The following is a 12628-nucleotide window of genomic DNA, read 5'->3' as shown; positions in this document are numbered from 1 at the left end:
TGTGTGTGTGTACGTGTGCTTATGTGAGCACGTGAGTGTGTAGTGTGTGTGTGTGTGTGTGTGTGTGTGTGTGTGTGTGTTTTTGTACGTGTGCGCATGTGAGCACATGATTGTGTAGTGTGTGTGCTGTGTGTGTGTGTGTGTGTGTGTGTGTGTGCGTGCGTGTGTGTGTGTGCGTGCGTGTGTGTGTGTGTGTGCGTGTGTGTGTGTGTGTGTGTGTGTGTGTGTGTGTATGTGTGTGCGTATGTGTGTGTGTGTGTGTGTCTGTCTCTAATAGTAATGTGTAACTCTGTGATGTCTCCCTGCCTCCTCCATAATCCCCCAGACCTCATATCAAAGGATGGCTGTGCTCTCCACGGTAGAGACAGATTAGATCAGATCAGATTCGATTGGATCAGATTAGATTAGAGATTTTGTTGCCATTTGCACAGGTACATGACAGTACAGGTACACTGGAATTCTTGTGCGCATCTTGTGGGTCATCTTTTATGCAAATCAGGCAAAGAAAAGCAGTTAAATAGCAGCATACTATAAAAATACAAACTTTGAATGACTGCATGAATGAATTATTGCACAATAAATACATTATTGCACAAAACAAACAAAAATGATACAAAACAATAGACAGGGGGAGTGACCTTGCTCAATCAAGTTACCAATCACTAACAGCACCATCAACATCTCACACTGGAGGAGCTAGATGGCTGGGGGATTTTTGACATGGCGGGTGTGCTTAAGTGCATATATGTGTGTGTGTGTGTGTGTGTGCGTGTGCATTTGTGTGTGTTTCCTCCTGTGTGAGTAACAGTAAAGAAAGTAGACAGGGAGGGTTTGTGATAGTTTTCTGAGTGTGTATGTGTGACGTGGTCATGTGTGTATGTGTGACTTGTCTGTTTTTTTGTTTGCCTGTGTGTTTAGTTGCCTGTGAGGTGTGTGTGTGTGTGTGTGGGTGTGTGTGTGTTAGAGAGACTTACTGCCTCCACATTCCCCAGGGCTATGCCGTCCAGGTACCTCTCAGCCACCTCCAGCAGGGCGTCACGTGGCCATTCAGAGAACCAGTCAATGGTGGTGCAGTTCACCAGAGCAGGGTACTGACGGATAAAGTTCCTATGAAACACACACACACACACACACACACATTTTACATACTTTATTTGATTCCATATTTAAGACACACAAACAAAAAACAGAAAATATCCTCAAACACACAAAAGAAACGACACAATCATTGCAAACTGGTCTAAAAAAGGCCTGTGCTTTTCTGCTTCCTGACCATGAAAGCCATCAGACCCTACATAAGCACATCTAGCCCTGCACTATCCTCTGAAACAGCAGGACAGTCTCAGCCTAGTAGCTGCAAACTGCCTGCAGGGGGCGCTGTCCATGTGAGCGATTCAGGTCGGGTGTCTTCAGGGCTTCACTGGTTGGACGGTTTTCCGTGACGCATCGGCCACTCGCGACTGTGTTGTCCACTCACCTGTGGCTTTCCCTGCTTCAGTCCGCATGTCCGCTGGCTATGCAGTAAGGTGGCCGCACTGCAGGGGAGGCGCAAAACAGGCCACGACATTCTCATCCTTGATGGAAAATCGTTTTAACGGTGGGCAGTTTTCTGTGTCGTCACGGCCTCCCAACACTCGTTATGTTCACTCACCTGTGCCCTCCATCACCAGCTAAACCCCGCCGCACCACCCACGTCTAAATCTGCGTTACCCCCAGGTACACAGTTGGGGGTGGACAGGGAGGAAATGCAGTGATTTGGCCTGAATGTCCAAGCCCAGCCGGTGCTGGTGGCTGGTCGGGTTTGGCCACCCACTGCTAAGCCCAGACATGAACAGCAAGGTGAATCAGACCGGAATGCGGGCGGTCAGTTTTAATTAGAGGGGTTGCCCTGGGGTTCCATAAAAATCCGTCGCCGGACACACGACAACCAGAGCGCCGGGGGCGGGATCAGCAAGGGATGTAAATTAATGAGAAAGATAGACCTGTATGTGTGTGTGTGTGTGTGTGTGTGTGTGTGTGTGTGTGTGTGTGTGTGAGAGCATGTGAGTTATTGTGTTTGTGTGTTTGCCACTGAGGAGCAGAAGATGAACAGACTTCAGCTCAAGTGCTCAAGGAGGTGCCAAGTGATTCAGAGATCATTAGTATGTATTTGTCTGTATTTCTGCCTAGTGATACAGAAGGATGCAGTAGGTGCCTAGTGACACAGCGGGGTCGTGTGTGTGTGTGTGTGTGTGTGTGTGTGTGTGTGTGTGTGTGTGTATGTGTGTGTGTGTGTGTGTGTGTGTGTGTATGTGTGTGTGTGTGCGTGTGCGTGTGTGTATCTGCATGAAACACAAGGGCACTACCTGAAGGGGTCTCCAACTGGGCTCATACACAGCACTATGTGCAGGTTGTTCCGGACACGCTCGATGAGGTAGGCGAACATGGACTCGGACGTCTCCAGGATGTTGTCTTTACGGGCCGAGTCTGATAGAGCACTTTGGACCTGATGAGACCAGGAGGAGAGATCCACACCATCAAACACCATAACCAGTAACCACACACACACACATACACACACACATACACACACACAGACACACACACACAACCAAACAAACACATAAACATATACAGACATACACATTATAATTACTATTAAAAACGCATTTCAGAAAGAGATCTCGTCGTCTTTTCCCCATTTGTAAGTGCACACAAATGTGTGCTTGTGCTTATGCATGCATGTCGCTATGACACCACAGATACCGAAGTGCACACACACACATCATCAAACATCACACAGACACTATTCCTGGGGGTGGGAAAGAAGAAGCACAACAGAAAAGAAGAAAACAGACTGACAGCATCGCTACCTCCTCAAACTCATCGGACTTGTAGAGGTTGGGCACCTCCCCGGAGCTGAGGATGTTGTTGATGTCCTCCAGGAAGGACTCGTCCACGATCTGTGTGTCGTTGAACAGGAACACCGTGGGTTTGTTGTCCACTCCCGCCATGCGGTACAACCTCTTTATGTCTGTGTATTTTAAGTAATGCAATGAAAATTCACCCATAAGGTGGCAATGCAGCACAGTTTATCAGCAATACAACCTCTGCTGAGCGTTTGAGTGCGCTAATGAAATTAATGTTAAAATAGGCAGCTGTGCTCAAGTATAATTAGCGAGATCTGAAGGAAATTAAAGTACAAGGAACGCACAGGCGATGTTTTATTAGTATGAGTGTTCCCTAGAGAGAACTGTTTGGTTGGTTTACTGATTGAGTTGCTATGGTACTTGTATGAAGTGTGACTGGTAGGAGAGGTACCTTCTCTGAACTCCTGCTTGCGATACTGCTTCGTGACCTCCACCTGGAAGAGCAGGTATTCGCAGGTGTAGGCAGCCAGGCGGGCGAGACTCTGGCGCCCGGAGCCTCCGATCCCCACCAGCAGCATGTTGCCCCGTGGCTGACTGATTACACGCACCACACGCGTCACTGAGGAGCAGAACACACACACACACACACACACACACACAAAAAAAAACATGCGCACACACAAATGCACACACACAGCAAAAGAGAAACATAGAGACATTAGCACCCATACAAGGACAAATGCACACAGCCCACTTAGTTATACAGAGATGTCAGCACCCTCACAAGGACAAACAAACACCTACACACGCGCGCGCATACACACTATGCACACACACACGTGCGCATACACACACATGCACACACACGTGCGCATACACACACATGCACACACGCGCGCGCATACACACACATGCACACACACACGTGCGCATACACACACATGCACACACACACGCACACGCACACAGATAAAGTTCAGTCCTCATTACAGATGAGTTTGGCAGGCCAGCTGTTTTGTTTCAGGACCGCAGCGAAAAGGTTAGCGCAACAACGAAAGCGACCTCCAGGGTGTGCATAATTCAGACAGTGACAAATGATAATTTCATGATGCAAAACCTACAGAATGGTCTTCTCCAATCAAAACAAACAAGGCCACTATGAACTATTGATTTTGTGTGTGTGGCTCTGCATCAAAATAATGTATACACATGCACACATACACCCACACCCAAACACACACCCACACACACACACACACACACTCCCACACCCACACCCACACTCCCACGCCATAACTTACACGGGAGATACAGTACTGGCTAATTGCCTCATCTATCAGTTTGAGACAATGCAGAGTTACTTACTATGCTTTGTGATTTGCGGTGCAATTATATACGCTGGTGAGTGATATGCCGCCTAATTGCATACTGTGTTGTGGGACTTGCAGCGGCATTGTTTATCGTGGCGCGGGATTTACGGCGTAATTGCGAAAGCTGGTGGCGGGGGCCCGGCAGTGTAATTACTGGCTGTGTTGTGGGATTTGTAGTCTAATTGTGATGTGATTTGTAGGCTAATTTGCCTGACCGTGCTCGATGGCGTCGCGGAAGAGCACCAGGCTCATGGGCACCACGCCGGGGGTCAGGCTGTAGTCCTCCAGCTGGGTCTCCATGAAGCTCTTCAGGGCCTTGAAGTCCAGCAGGTCCTCGTACACGCGCGGTTCCCTCAGGAAGTCACCTACAACACACACACACACACACACACGCACGCACGCACGCACGCACGCACGCACGCAAACGCACACACACACACACACACACACACACACAAGAAGACAGCATGTGTAAACATAGAGCATATGTGTGTGTGTGTGTGTAACAGAAACATTAACAAACGGCTACACACACACACACAGTATATGACATGCTGGGACATCTGGCATGTGCATGCATAAACATGTAGTACTTACAAACTACCAGAACACCCAGCACAACCAGCACAACCAGCACACCCACCCATACACACACACAGACAGACACACACACACACACACACACACACACACACACACACACACACACACACACACACACACAGACAGACAGACACACACCACACATGCGGAACAGGGGTGTTGAATATGCTGGAATATATGTATAACTCCTGAATACTCAATAGTCGATTTACCTTTTTTTTAATCTTTTGATCTGCTGCTATTTGAGTCCTAACATCTTTGCCGTCCATCTACCCATCCAATCAAAAGCTCATCTATCTGACAAACAAACCAACCCACACAGACAAACAAACAAACAAACAAACAAACGGGACAGGCCTTCCTACCGAATATGGGTTGCTGTTTGTTGGGGCAGATGTTGTGGTAGGTCTGCTCAAACAGAGAGCCCAGTTTGTCTGTCAGCAGCGCCACAAACGCCTCCATGTCTGCCTGGTCCACCAGCCGGTCGGAGAACACCCTGCACACACACACACACACACACACACACACACACACACACACACACACACACACACACACACACACACACACACACACAACCACACACACACACACACACATGCAACCACAGTCACCACACAAAAATACAGAGAAAACACTCAAAAACACGAAGTTTGATGTGGGTGTCGTAGATAATGGTTTATGGGTGTGCAAGAGAGATGCAGAGGGGTGTGCAGGAGATGTACCTGAAGCACTCATGGATCCAAAGGCGAGTGATGCTTTGTTTGGTGTCGTGGAAGTCTCTGTGGGCTCTAAGCAAGCCTTGGAACACCTGCAGAGAAGACAAGGGACACACACACACACACACACACACACACACACGCGTAACACTGTTACACAGCTTGACAACATCAGAGAGCAGCACTTAGCTAACAAGCACTTCAGAAACAGTAAAAAAAAGGACAAAAGCGAGGCTTCCACACGATTTAATGAGAGCTTTTTAACAAGGCACACTGTAAAAAGGTATGTGTGTGTGTGTGTGTGTGTGTGTGTGTGTCTGTGTGTGTGTGTGTGTGTGTGTGTGTGTGTGTGTGCGTATGTATGTGTTGTATGTGTGGGTCTGTTAGAGCTGAAGGCATACAGTATAGGATATGGAAGATTAAAAGACAAGAGCGGCATTCGTTCAAGCTTGACATCAAGTTGGATAACAAAAAGAAAAGAAAACTGAAATGCCAGACACAAAACACCAGTATACTAGTTTGGGTTCTTATGCAAAAAAGAAGTTTTTCATTCCATTTGCATTTACTGTTGCCTTGAATGAGTCCGTGACTGAAGTAGTTCAATCTTTTTGGAGTATTCTTTGAGGAAGGGCAAACAAGGCAAAGCTTTACCCGAACTAGCCTCTTGGGCTCTGGCTGATTATTGTGAACTACATGTGTATGTGTGTGTGTGTGTGTGTGTGTGTGTGTGTGTGTGTGTGTGTGTGTGTGTATGTGTGTCTGTGTGAGGGAAACAGAGCTTATTCCTACACACCTGTGTGGGTGTGTATATACATGTGTGTGTTATATACCCAATCTTGGAGATGTCTCTCAGGTTGAAGAGGTACTGTATCTTGTGTGTGTGTGTGTTTTTGTGTGTATGTTTGAGAGTGTAAGTGTGTATGTGTGTGTGTGTGTCTGTGTGTGCGTGTGTGTGTGTGCCCTACCTTAGAGATGTCCCTGAGGTTGAAGAGGTAGTGTACCTTGTGTTTGTGAGCATTTGTGTGTGTATGTGTGAGAGTGTAAGTGTGTGTGTGTGTGTGTGTGTGTGTGTCTGTGTGTGTGTGTGTGTGTGTGTGCCCTACCTTAGAGATGTCCCTGAGGTTGAAGAGGTAGTGTACCTTGTGTTTGTGAGCATGTGTGTGTGTATTTGTGAGAGTGTGTGTGTGTGTGTGTGTGTGTGTGTGTGTGTGTGTGTGTCTTACCCTAGAGATGTCCCTGAGGTTGAAAAGGTAGTGTATCTTGGCGGGCGTGGGCAGAAAGCGGGCGACGATGGCGTAGTAGAGCTCCAGCGTGGCCTGAGTCAGGATGCCCCCGATGGGCTTCACCTCCTCCTCAAACTCCTGCAGCTTCTGGTTTATCATGGTGCCATAGATACGCTTGATCTGAGACTCCTGCAGGGACGGAGGAGAGACAGGGAGAGAGGGAGGGAAAGGGAGAGAGAGAGACAAAGGGAGAGAGAGAGAGAGAAAGGGAGAGAGAGAGAGAGGGAGAAGAGACAGTTGTAGACTTTTATGTTCCTTGGAGGTATTTCAAGACTTATCGAACACAACTGTTACAGTTATTCACTAATAAAACAACATATACACAGAAAATAAATTATTAAGTGCAGGTAAACATACAAGTCAAAAACCACAAACAAACAGAAAAAAACAACCAAAAAATATATAGTAGCGCAGAAACTTAACACTGTTAACAGACTCCAAAAACAAACCACAACCATAATGAGGAAGAGAGGAAGAGAGACAGTGAAAGGGAGAAGGAGAGAAAGAGAGACAGTGAAAGGGAGAAGGAGAGGAAGAGAGACAGTGAAAGGGAGAAGGAGAGGAAGAGAGACAGTGAAAGGGAGAAGGAGAGGAAGAGAGAAAGAGAGACAGTGAAAGGGAGAAGGAGAGAAAGAGAGACAGTGAAAGGGAGAAGGAGAGGAAGAGAATGAGCAAGCAACAGAAACAGAGAGGAAACGATAACGAGAGAGGAAAAAAAGAAGAGACAGAGACAGATGCATCGCTTGAATGACAAGATGATTGCCTTCCCTGCATTTGAACTATTTTGGGGAAAAGGAACTGATTATGAAAATGCTAAAATGCTAGATGATGATGATGATGATGGTGGTGGTGGTGGTGGCTGTGTGATGAAGGGACACAAGAATAAAAATAAAGTAAAAGATAAAGGGAGGCAGAAAACAGGAATGAAGATATAATCAGGAGGGGGAGATGGGTGCAGTAATGAGTAGTGGAGGGTGTAACGGCAAAGACTCGGCGTGGAGGGTGTGTGACGAAGAACAAGGGAGAACCGTCATGGGAACAATCAAATCAAATCACAGAAGTGCATTCCACACCAATCAATGTTGCTTGGGACTCGGCAGATCTTATCATCATCGCCATCACCGCCATCTTCCCCATCTTCCCCATCTTCATTACAGCTCAATCTTGATTACGCCAGTCCGCATGGCATGCAAATAAGGAGGAAGCTGCAGCTTCGCCGTAGCAACAGCATCAGTTTAGCCCATCTAGTGTTCATCATCGTGATGGCACCATGCTAAACCAGAAGCTGCAGGTGTTGTCACACTGGGACCAAGTAACTGGTCAATATTTGGAAGTCATTTCATAAATGGTGTGTGTGTGTGTGTGTGTGTGTGTGTGTGTGTGTTATCTCTCTTATGTCCTTGTGTGTTTGTTTGGAGAAGGGAACAGGGCAGTGGGCTCTGGGTCAGAGCTCACTGGAGAGGCCTACAGTGAGACAGAAGAGAAGAGGAGAGGCGAGACGTAGTCCCCACAATGGAGCTCGCTGTGGAGAGCCTCGCTGTATTGAGAGTGGAGAGAATAGATTGGGGTGGGCTCCACAATGGAGCTCACTGTGGAGACCCTCGCTGTATTGAGAGTGGAGAGAATAGAAGAGGGGTAGACCCCACAGTGGAGCTCATCACCACTCACCGCAGGGAAGGTCATGTTGATGAGGTTAAAGCGGCTCTGCAGGCGCCCAGAGATATGAGTCCTCCCACCACCAGGGGGCCCCATCGAGGTCAGCAGGTACATGTCCTACCAGACAGGATTGGCACAGGAGAGTGTTACACAAACTGGTACACGTCCTACCACAATACACAAGAAAAGACACGGATAACACAAGAGAAAAAGAGGGTTGGGCAAACTGACAAACACGAAGACAAATCGAACAGGACATCTACATCAGCTCCTCCTCCACAACAACAACAACAACACAAACATTAATTTGTATTTACCGCCAGCTAGTGCCCACTTGTCAATGCTCGTCTGAATTATCAATATGTTGCACGGCGCGATTTATCAAAACACGAGTTGGAAGTCAGCCGAGCCTGTCAGTATTGGCTCTCCGTAATTTGCGGCGTTCTCTTGGGCACAATACCCCCCCGCCCCGCCCCCACCCCCCCCCACGAGAATGAGCCAATAATGGATGTCTGGGTGGATTTCAGTGCAGCTCTGTGGTTTTGCTGCGGTCGGTAAACAGAGCTGCCCTATTGCGTACTGGCTGATGCCATTCTGGGGAAAATACATGTAAAGGTCAACTCATAGAGCAGATCTGTGTGCGCGCAATGATGGCAGGTTGTCCGCGCGACGAGCAGCAGGATTAGGCTGAGCAGAATGCTGACTAAATGAGAAAATAGAAATTGATTTTATGTAGCCCAGACCAATGGATACAGCAGGTCTTTATAAATGTATGGTATTACAGAACTGAGTTCATTATTGGAAAAGAGACATACTAAATGGTAGAATGCTCAAGACAGTGTAGGTTGTTGGTTGACTTTTTTTATTTTTTGGTCTGTTTTTATATATAAATATATATTCTTTTTATTTTTTTCTGCTTTTGTTTTTCTGCTTTTGTACCTGAAAACCACGTTTTGGCCCTTTATTTTTATGATTTGAAGCCTAAAAGCAGTCCGATAAAATAGGGGCGTCCAAACCATCAGGCCATCTGACATTTTGTGGCTTATGGTGCTTTTAGTGCAGAGAAAAGCCACAGTCTGAGAGATCAATGGGTTTGAACCGACAATCACACAAAACTGTTTTCAAAGCGTGCTTCTCAGATATCCATCACTCTGTACCTGGAAATCAAAGGCGCTACAAAAAAAGAAAAACAAGATGGAGAGAAAAAAAGCCTTTCTCATTCGTTCATTCATCTGTTCTTTAATTATTATCTTGGAATATTTTGTGTGGCAAAACAGCTCTGTAAATGAGGAGACAGGCTGTGAAATGGCAAAACAAAATTCTAACAAAAAGGTTTTTAATGAGTGCATCTAACCATTTACATGTATCTTTATTTTTCATGTCATATAACACTATATATTTATTATGTATAGCATGCCCAGACATACGGACAGACAAACATATACAGATAGACAGATGGATGTGAATTATTATGAATTCATTGTGGACTCCAAACAAAACAAAGGGGACGAGAGAGAACAAAAGGCAAGCAACGAGAAAAAAAACCTCTCTCTCTTTTTTCTCTCTCACCTTGACGCACTTGAGGGTCTGCTTCTGGCGGTCGTACCAGAAGCCGTAGTCGATCCAGAGGCGCAGCAGCTCCAGGGGGGGCTGGGAGCCGAAGTCATCCACCGCCGGCATGTTCAGGTCGTCCAGGAAGGCCAGCATGCGCTTCCCCCCCACCGGCACGTAAACCCCCTTAGTACGCTTCTCCACGCGGCTCTCTATGATGGCCTGCACGTTATCAGAGGTGGTCTAGAGAGAGGAGGGAGGAGAAGAGAGAGAGAGAGAGAGAAGAGAGAGAGAGAGAGAGATGGAGAAGAGAGAGAGGGAGAAGTGAGAGTGGGAGAGAGAGAGAGAGAAGAGAGAGAGGGACAAGAGAGCAGCCATTTCAAAAATACACACAAGGGAAGACAGAAAGACAGAATTGAAATGCGAGAGATACAGAGAGATAAACAAAAAGATGGACAGATACGGATATACAGATAAGCAGATACACAGACATACACACAGACACACACACAGACACACACACAGACACACACACACACACGATAGAGAAGGGCAACATGAACACTGATATTTCAAAGTAGGGAAGAGTGAGGAAGAGAGAGTCCGAGGCTAAGTCCGGAATGATGATCACAGATGATGATCACAGATGATGATGATGATGATGGTAGATCGTGGTGGTTGTCACGGTGTATTGTATGAGTATCGATGGCACTGATGACTGTGATGGCGGTGAGGTGGGCTACGGGCCTTTTGTCCTCTCGGCCCGCTGGCATAATTACCTCCATCCAGGTGCCCGCGGACGCCAGCGTGACTCAGCTAATTGCGGAGCAGGCCTGAGGGCTGATGGGTAATGGCCGCGGGGAGGGAGCGTGAGTCGTAAGAGCCCGCCACTACGGCTCCGAGCGGAACAAAGTGCCCACGCCTGCTGACCCACGTCACACCTCTGTGCCCAGCGTGGGCGGAAGGGCCCGAGGGTAAATGTGAAGAGCAGTGGCAGTGGCTTCACAGTGCCCCCACGGCTCTGACTACAGCGTTAAAGCAGAACCATCCCAGCCGTCTCATATCTGTGGCTGCCACCCATGGGAGTAAATAGAAATAGACCGAAGAGCCGCTTTTTATGCACTTCGAAATGTTTATTTACTTTAGTAACATGTCACAAACTAATGTGTCTTTAGTGCACTTCATTAACCTTCAGTATAGTCATGTATAAGTGTACTTAAACCATAATTAGGTCTAGATCTTTCATCAGGGAGGCGATGATCACATCACACCATGATCACATCATCAGTGCGTCTATATGTCTCCCCCTCACCCCCCCCCCCCCCCCCCCCCCCCCCCCCCTTTATAAAGAACAGCTGCTCATATGGTCGGATATAGAGTGACTAATGTGTGATTCCTGCTTTACCACGCCATCATGGCTCTCACAACACACCCATCATGAGAACACAGTTCATTGACAAAAGAGCCGCTGTGCAAAATCAAAAATGAATCGCATCCAGAGTGAATTATGGAGACCACAAAGGCCGGCCTCTCAACATTCACAACACAACGAGGGATTATTTTAGTCAGGAAAGGTCAGCACCGTGCTCGACCACCTTTCAAGGTAACAAACATCAAAAAAGCCTTCAGATAATAGCAAACAGAGCTCTTATGCTTTCAATTATTTATTTATTTATTTATTTATTTATTTATTTATTTGAGGCAGCTCACCGTGACAGAATGCAATTCTCTACTGGAGTTACACAATAAATAATCAAGAGGTCTTGTCTCTAACAAACACTCGTGTTTGTCAGAAAGGGGAAAAAAATAACCGCCTTCAACGGTTCCCATTTGCCCAACAGAACGTAATATGAGTGGCACCCCTGACAAACACTATTAAAGATTCTGCCTGCACTGCTAGCCAACTGTGGCGGAGAAAGCTTTTTTAATCTGCGATAAAATCACTCTTATCACTCGACATGGCAATGATATAGACTTCCACTGGAAAAAAAATCCCCCTCTAATCCTGTTTTAAAGTCAGCGTACTGTAACCTGGTTAGGAGTCCGTATGAACCACGCAGTGCAGACTGCTCCTCTGTGTTCACAGTATAACCCCCTATTTTAACCAGCCTGTGTGGGATAACACAGAAATAGCTAAATCTGGATGTGCTGCAGTATTTGAGACGGGACACATGGCTCTGGCAGAAACACTAAGCTTATGGGGGAGGTCTGTCCCCTTGGGAGTGTGTGCACGCATGCAAACAGCTCTTTCCAAATGTGGGAACATATAATAAATACCACGCTCAGGGTTTACTCGGAATGGGTGGTCTCAGACTGATTACTGGTGCTTAGTGGTTTGGCCGTCCAAGATGGCTGGTGTATGAAAGAAAAGCATTTCTGCGAAATCCCAAAGGATCACAGTTACTACAAGAGGAGCATGACTCTGAGGCAGAGGCAGTCACAGCGAGAGTCACCTGGAATGTCCTACCACAACAATAAGCCTGCTCTAAAACTGAAAATCTTTCACGAAAAAGTTCAGTCAAAGTACACAAGTCACTCAGTCATGTTAATAACTGAGACAGCCTTCATGTATGTGTGCTGAGACACACCCAGAAGCA

The 12628-nt window shown here is 46.8% G+C and overlaps 1 protein-coding gene across 1 annotated transcript in view; it reads right to left on the bottom strand.

The window, feature by feature from the left end:
- dnah2 (dynein, axonemal, heavy chain 2) overlaps nucleotides 1-12628 on the bottom strand; it is a 182303-nt gene that overhangs the window by 38387 nt on the left and 131288 nt on the right. The window contains exons 51-60 of the mRNA XM_031584949.2: nucleotides 10050-10274; nucleotides 8493-8597; nucleotides 6765-6953; nucleotides 5548-5633; nucleotides 5188-5318; nucleotides 4435-4584; nucleotides 3301-3468; nucleotides 2853-3013; nucleotides 2346-2485; nucleotides 975-1107 (exon numbers count right to left, since the gene is read on the bottom strand). Of these exons, the coding sequence (XP_031440809.1) occupies nucleotides 975-1107; nucleotides 2346-2485; nucleotides 2853-3013; nucleotides 3301-3468; nucleotides 4435-4584; nucleotides 5188-5318; nucleotides 5548-5633; nucleotides 6765-6953; nucleotides 8493-8597; nucleotides 10050-10274 (1488 nt within the window). The remainder of the gene's footprint in view (nucleotides 1-974; nucleotides 1108-2345; nucleotides 2486-2852; nucleotides 3014-3300; nucleotides 3469-4434; nucleotides 4585-5187; nucleotides 5319-5547; nucleotides 5634-6764; nucleotides 6954-8492; nucleotides 8598-10049; nucleotides 10275-12628) is intronic.

Source organism: Clupea harengus, chromosome 18 (assembly GCF_900700415.2).
Source record: "Clupea harengus chromosome 18, Ch_v2.0.2, whole genome shotgun sequence".
Lineage (NCBI taxonomy): Eukaryota > Metazoa > Chordata > Actinopteri > Clupeiformes > Clupeidae > Clupea > Clupea harengus.
This window is presented reverse-complemented; position numbering and strand designations above follow the sequence as displayed.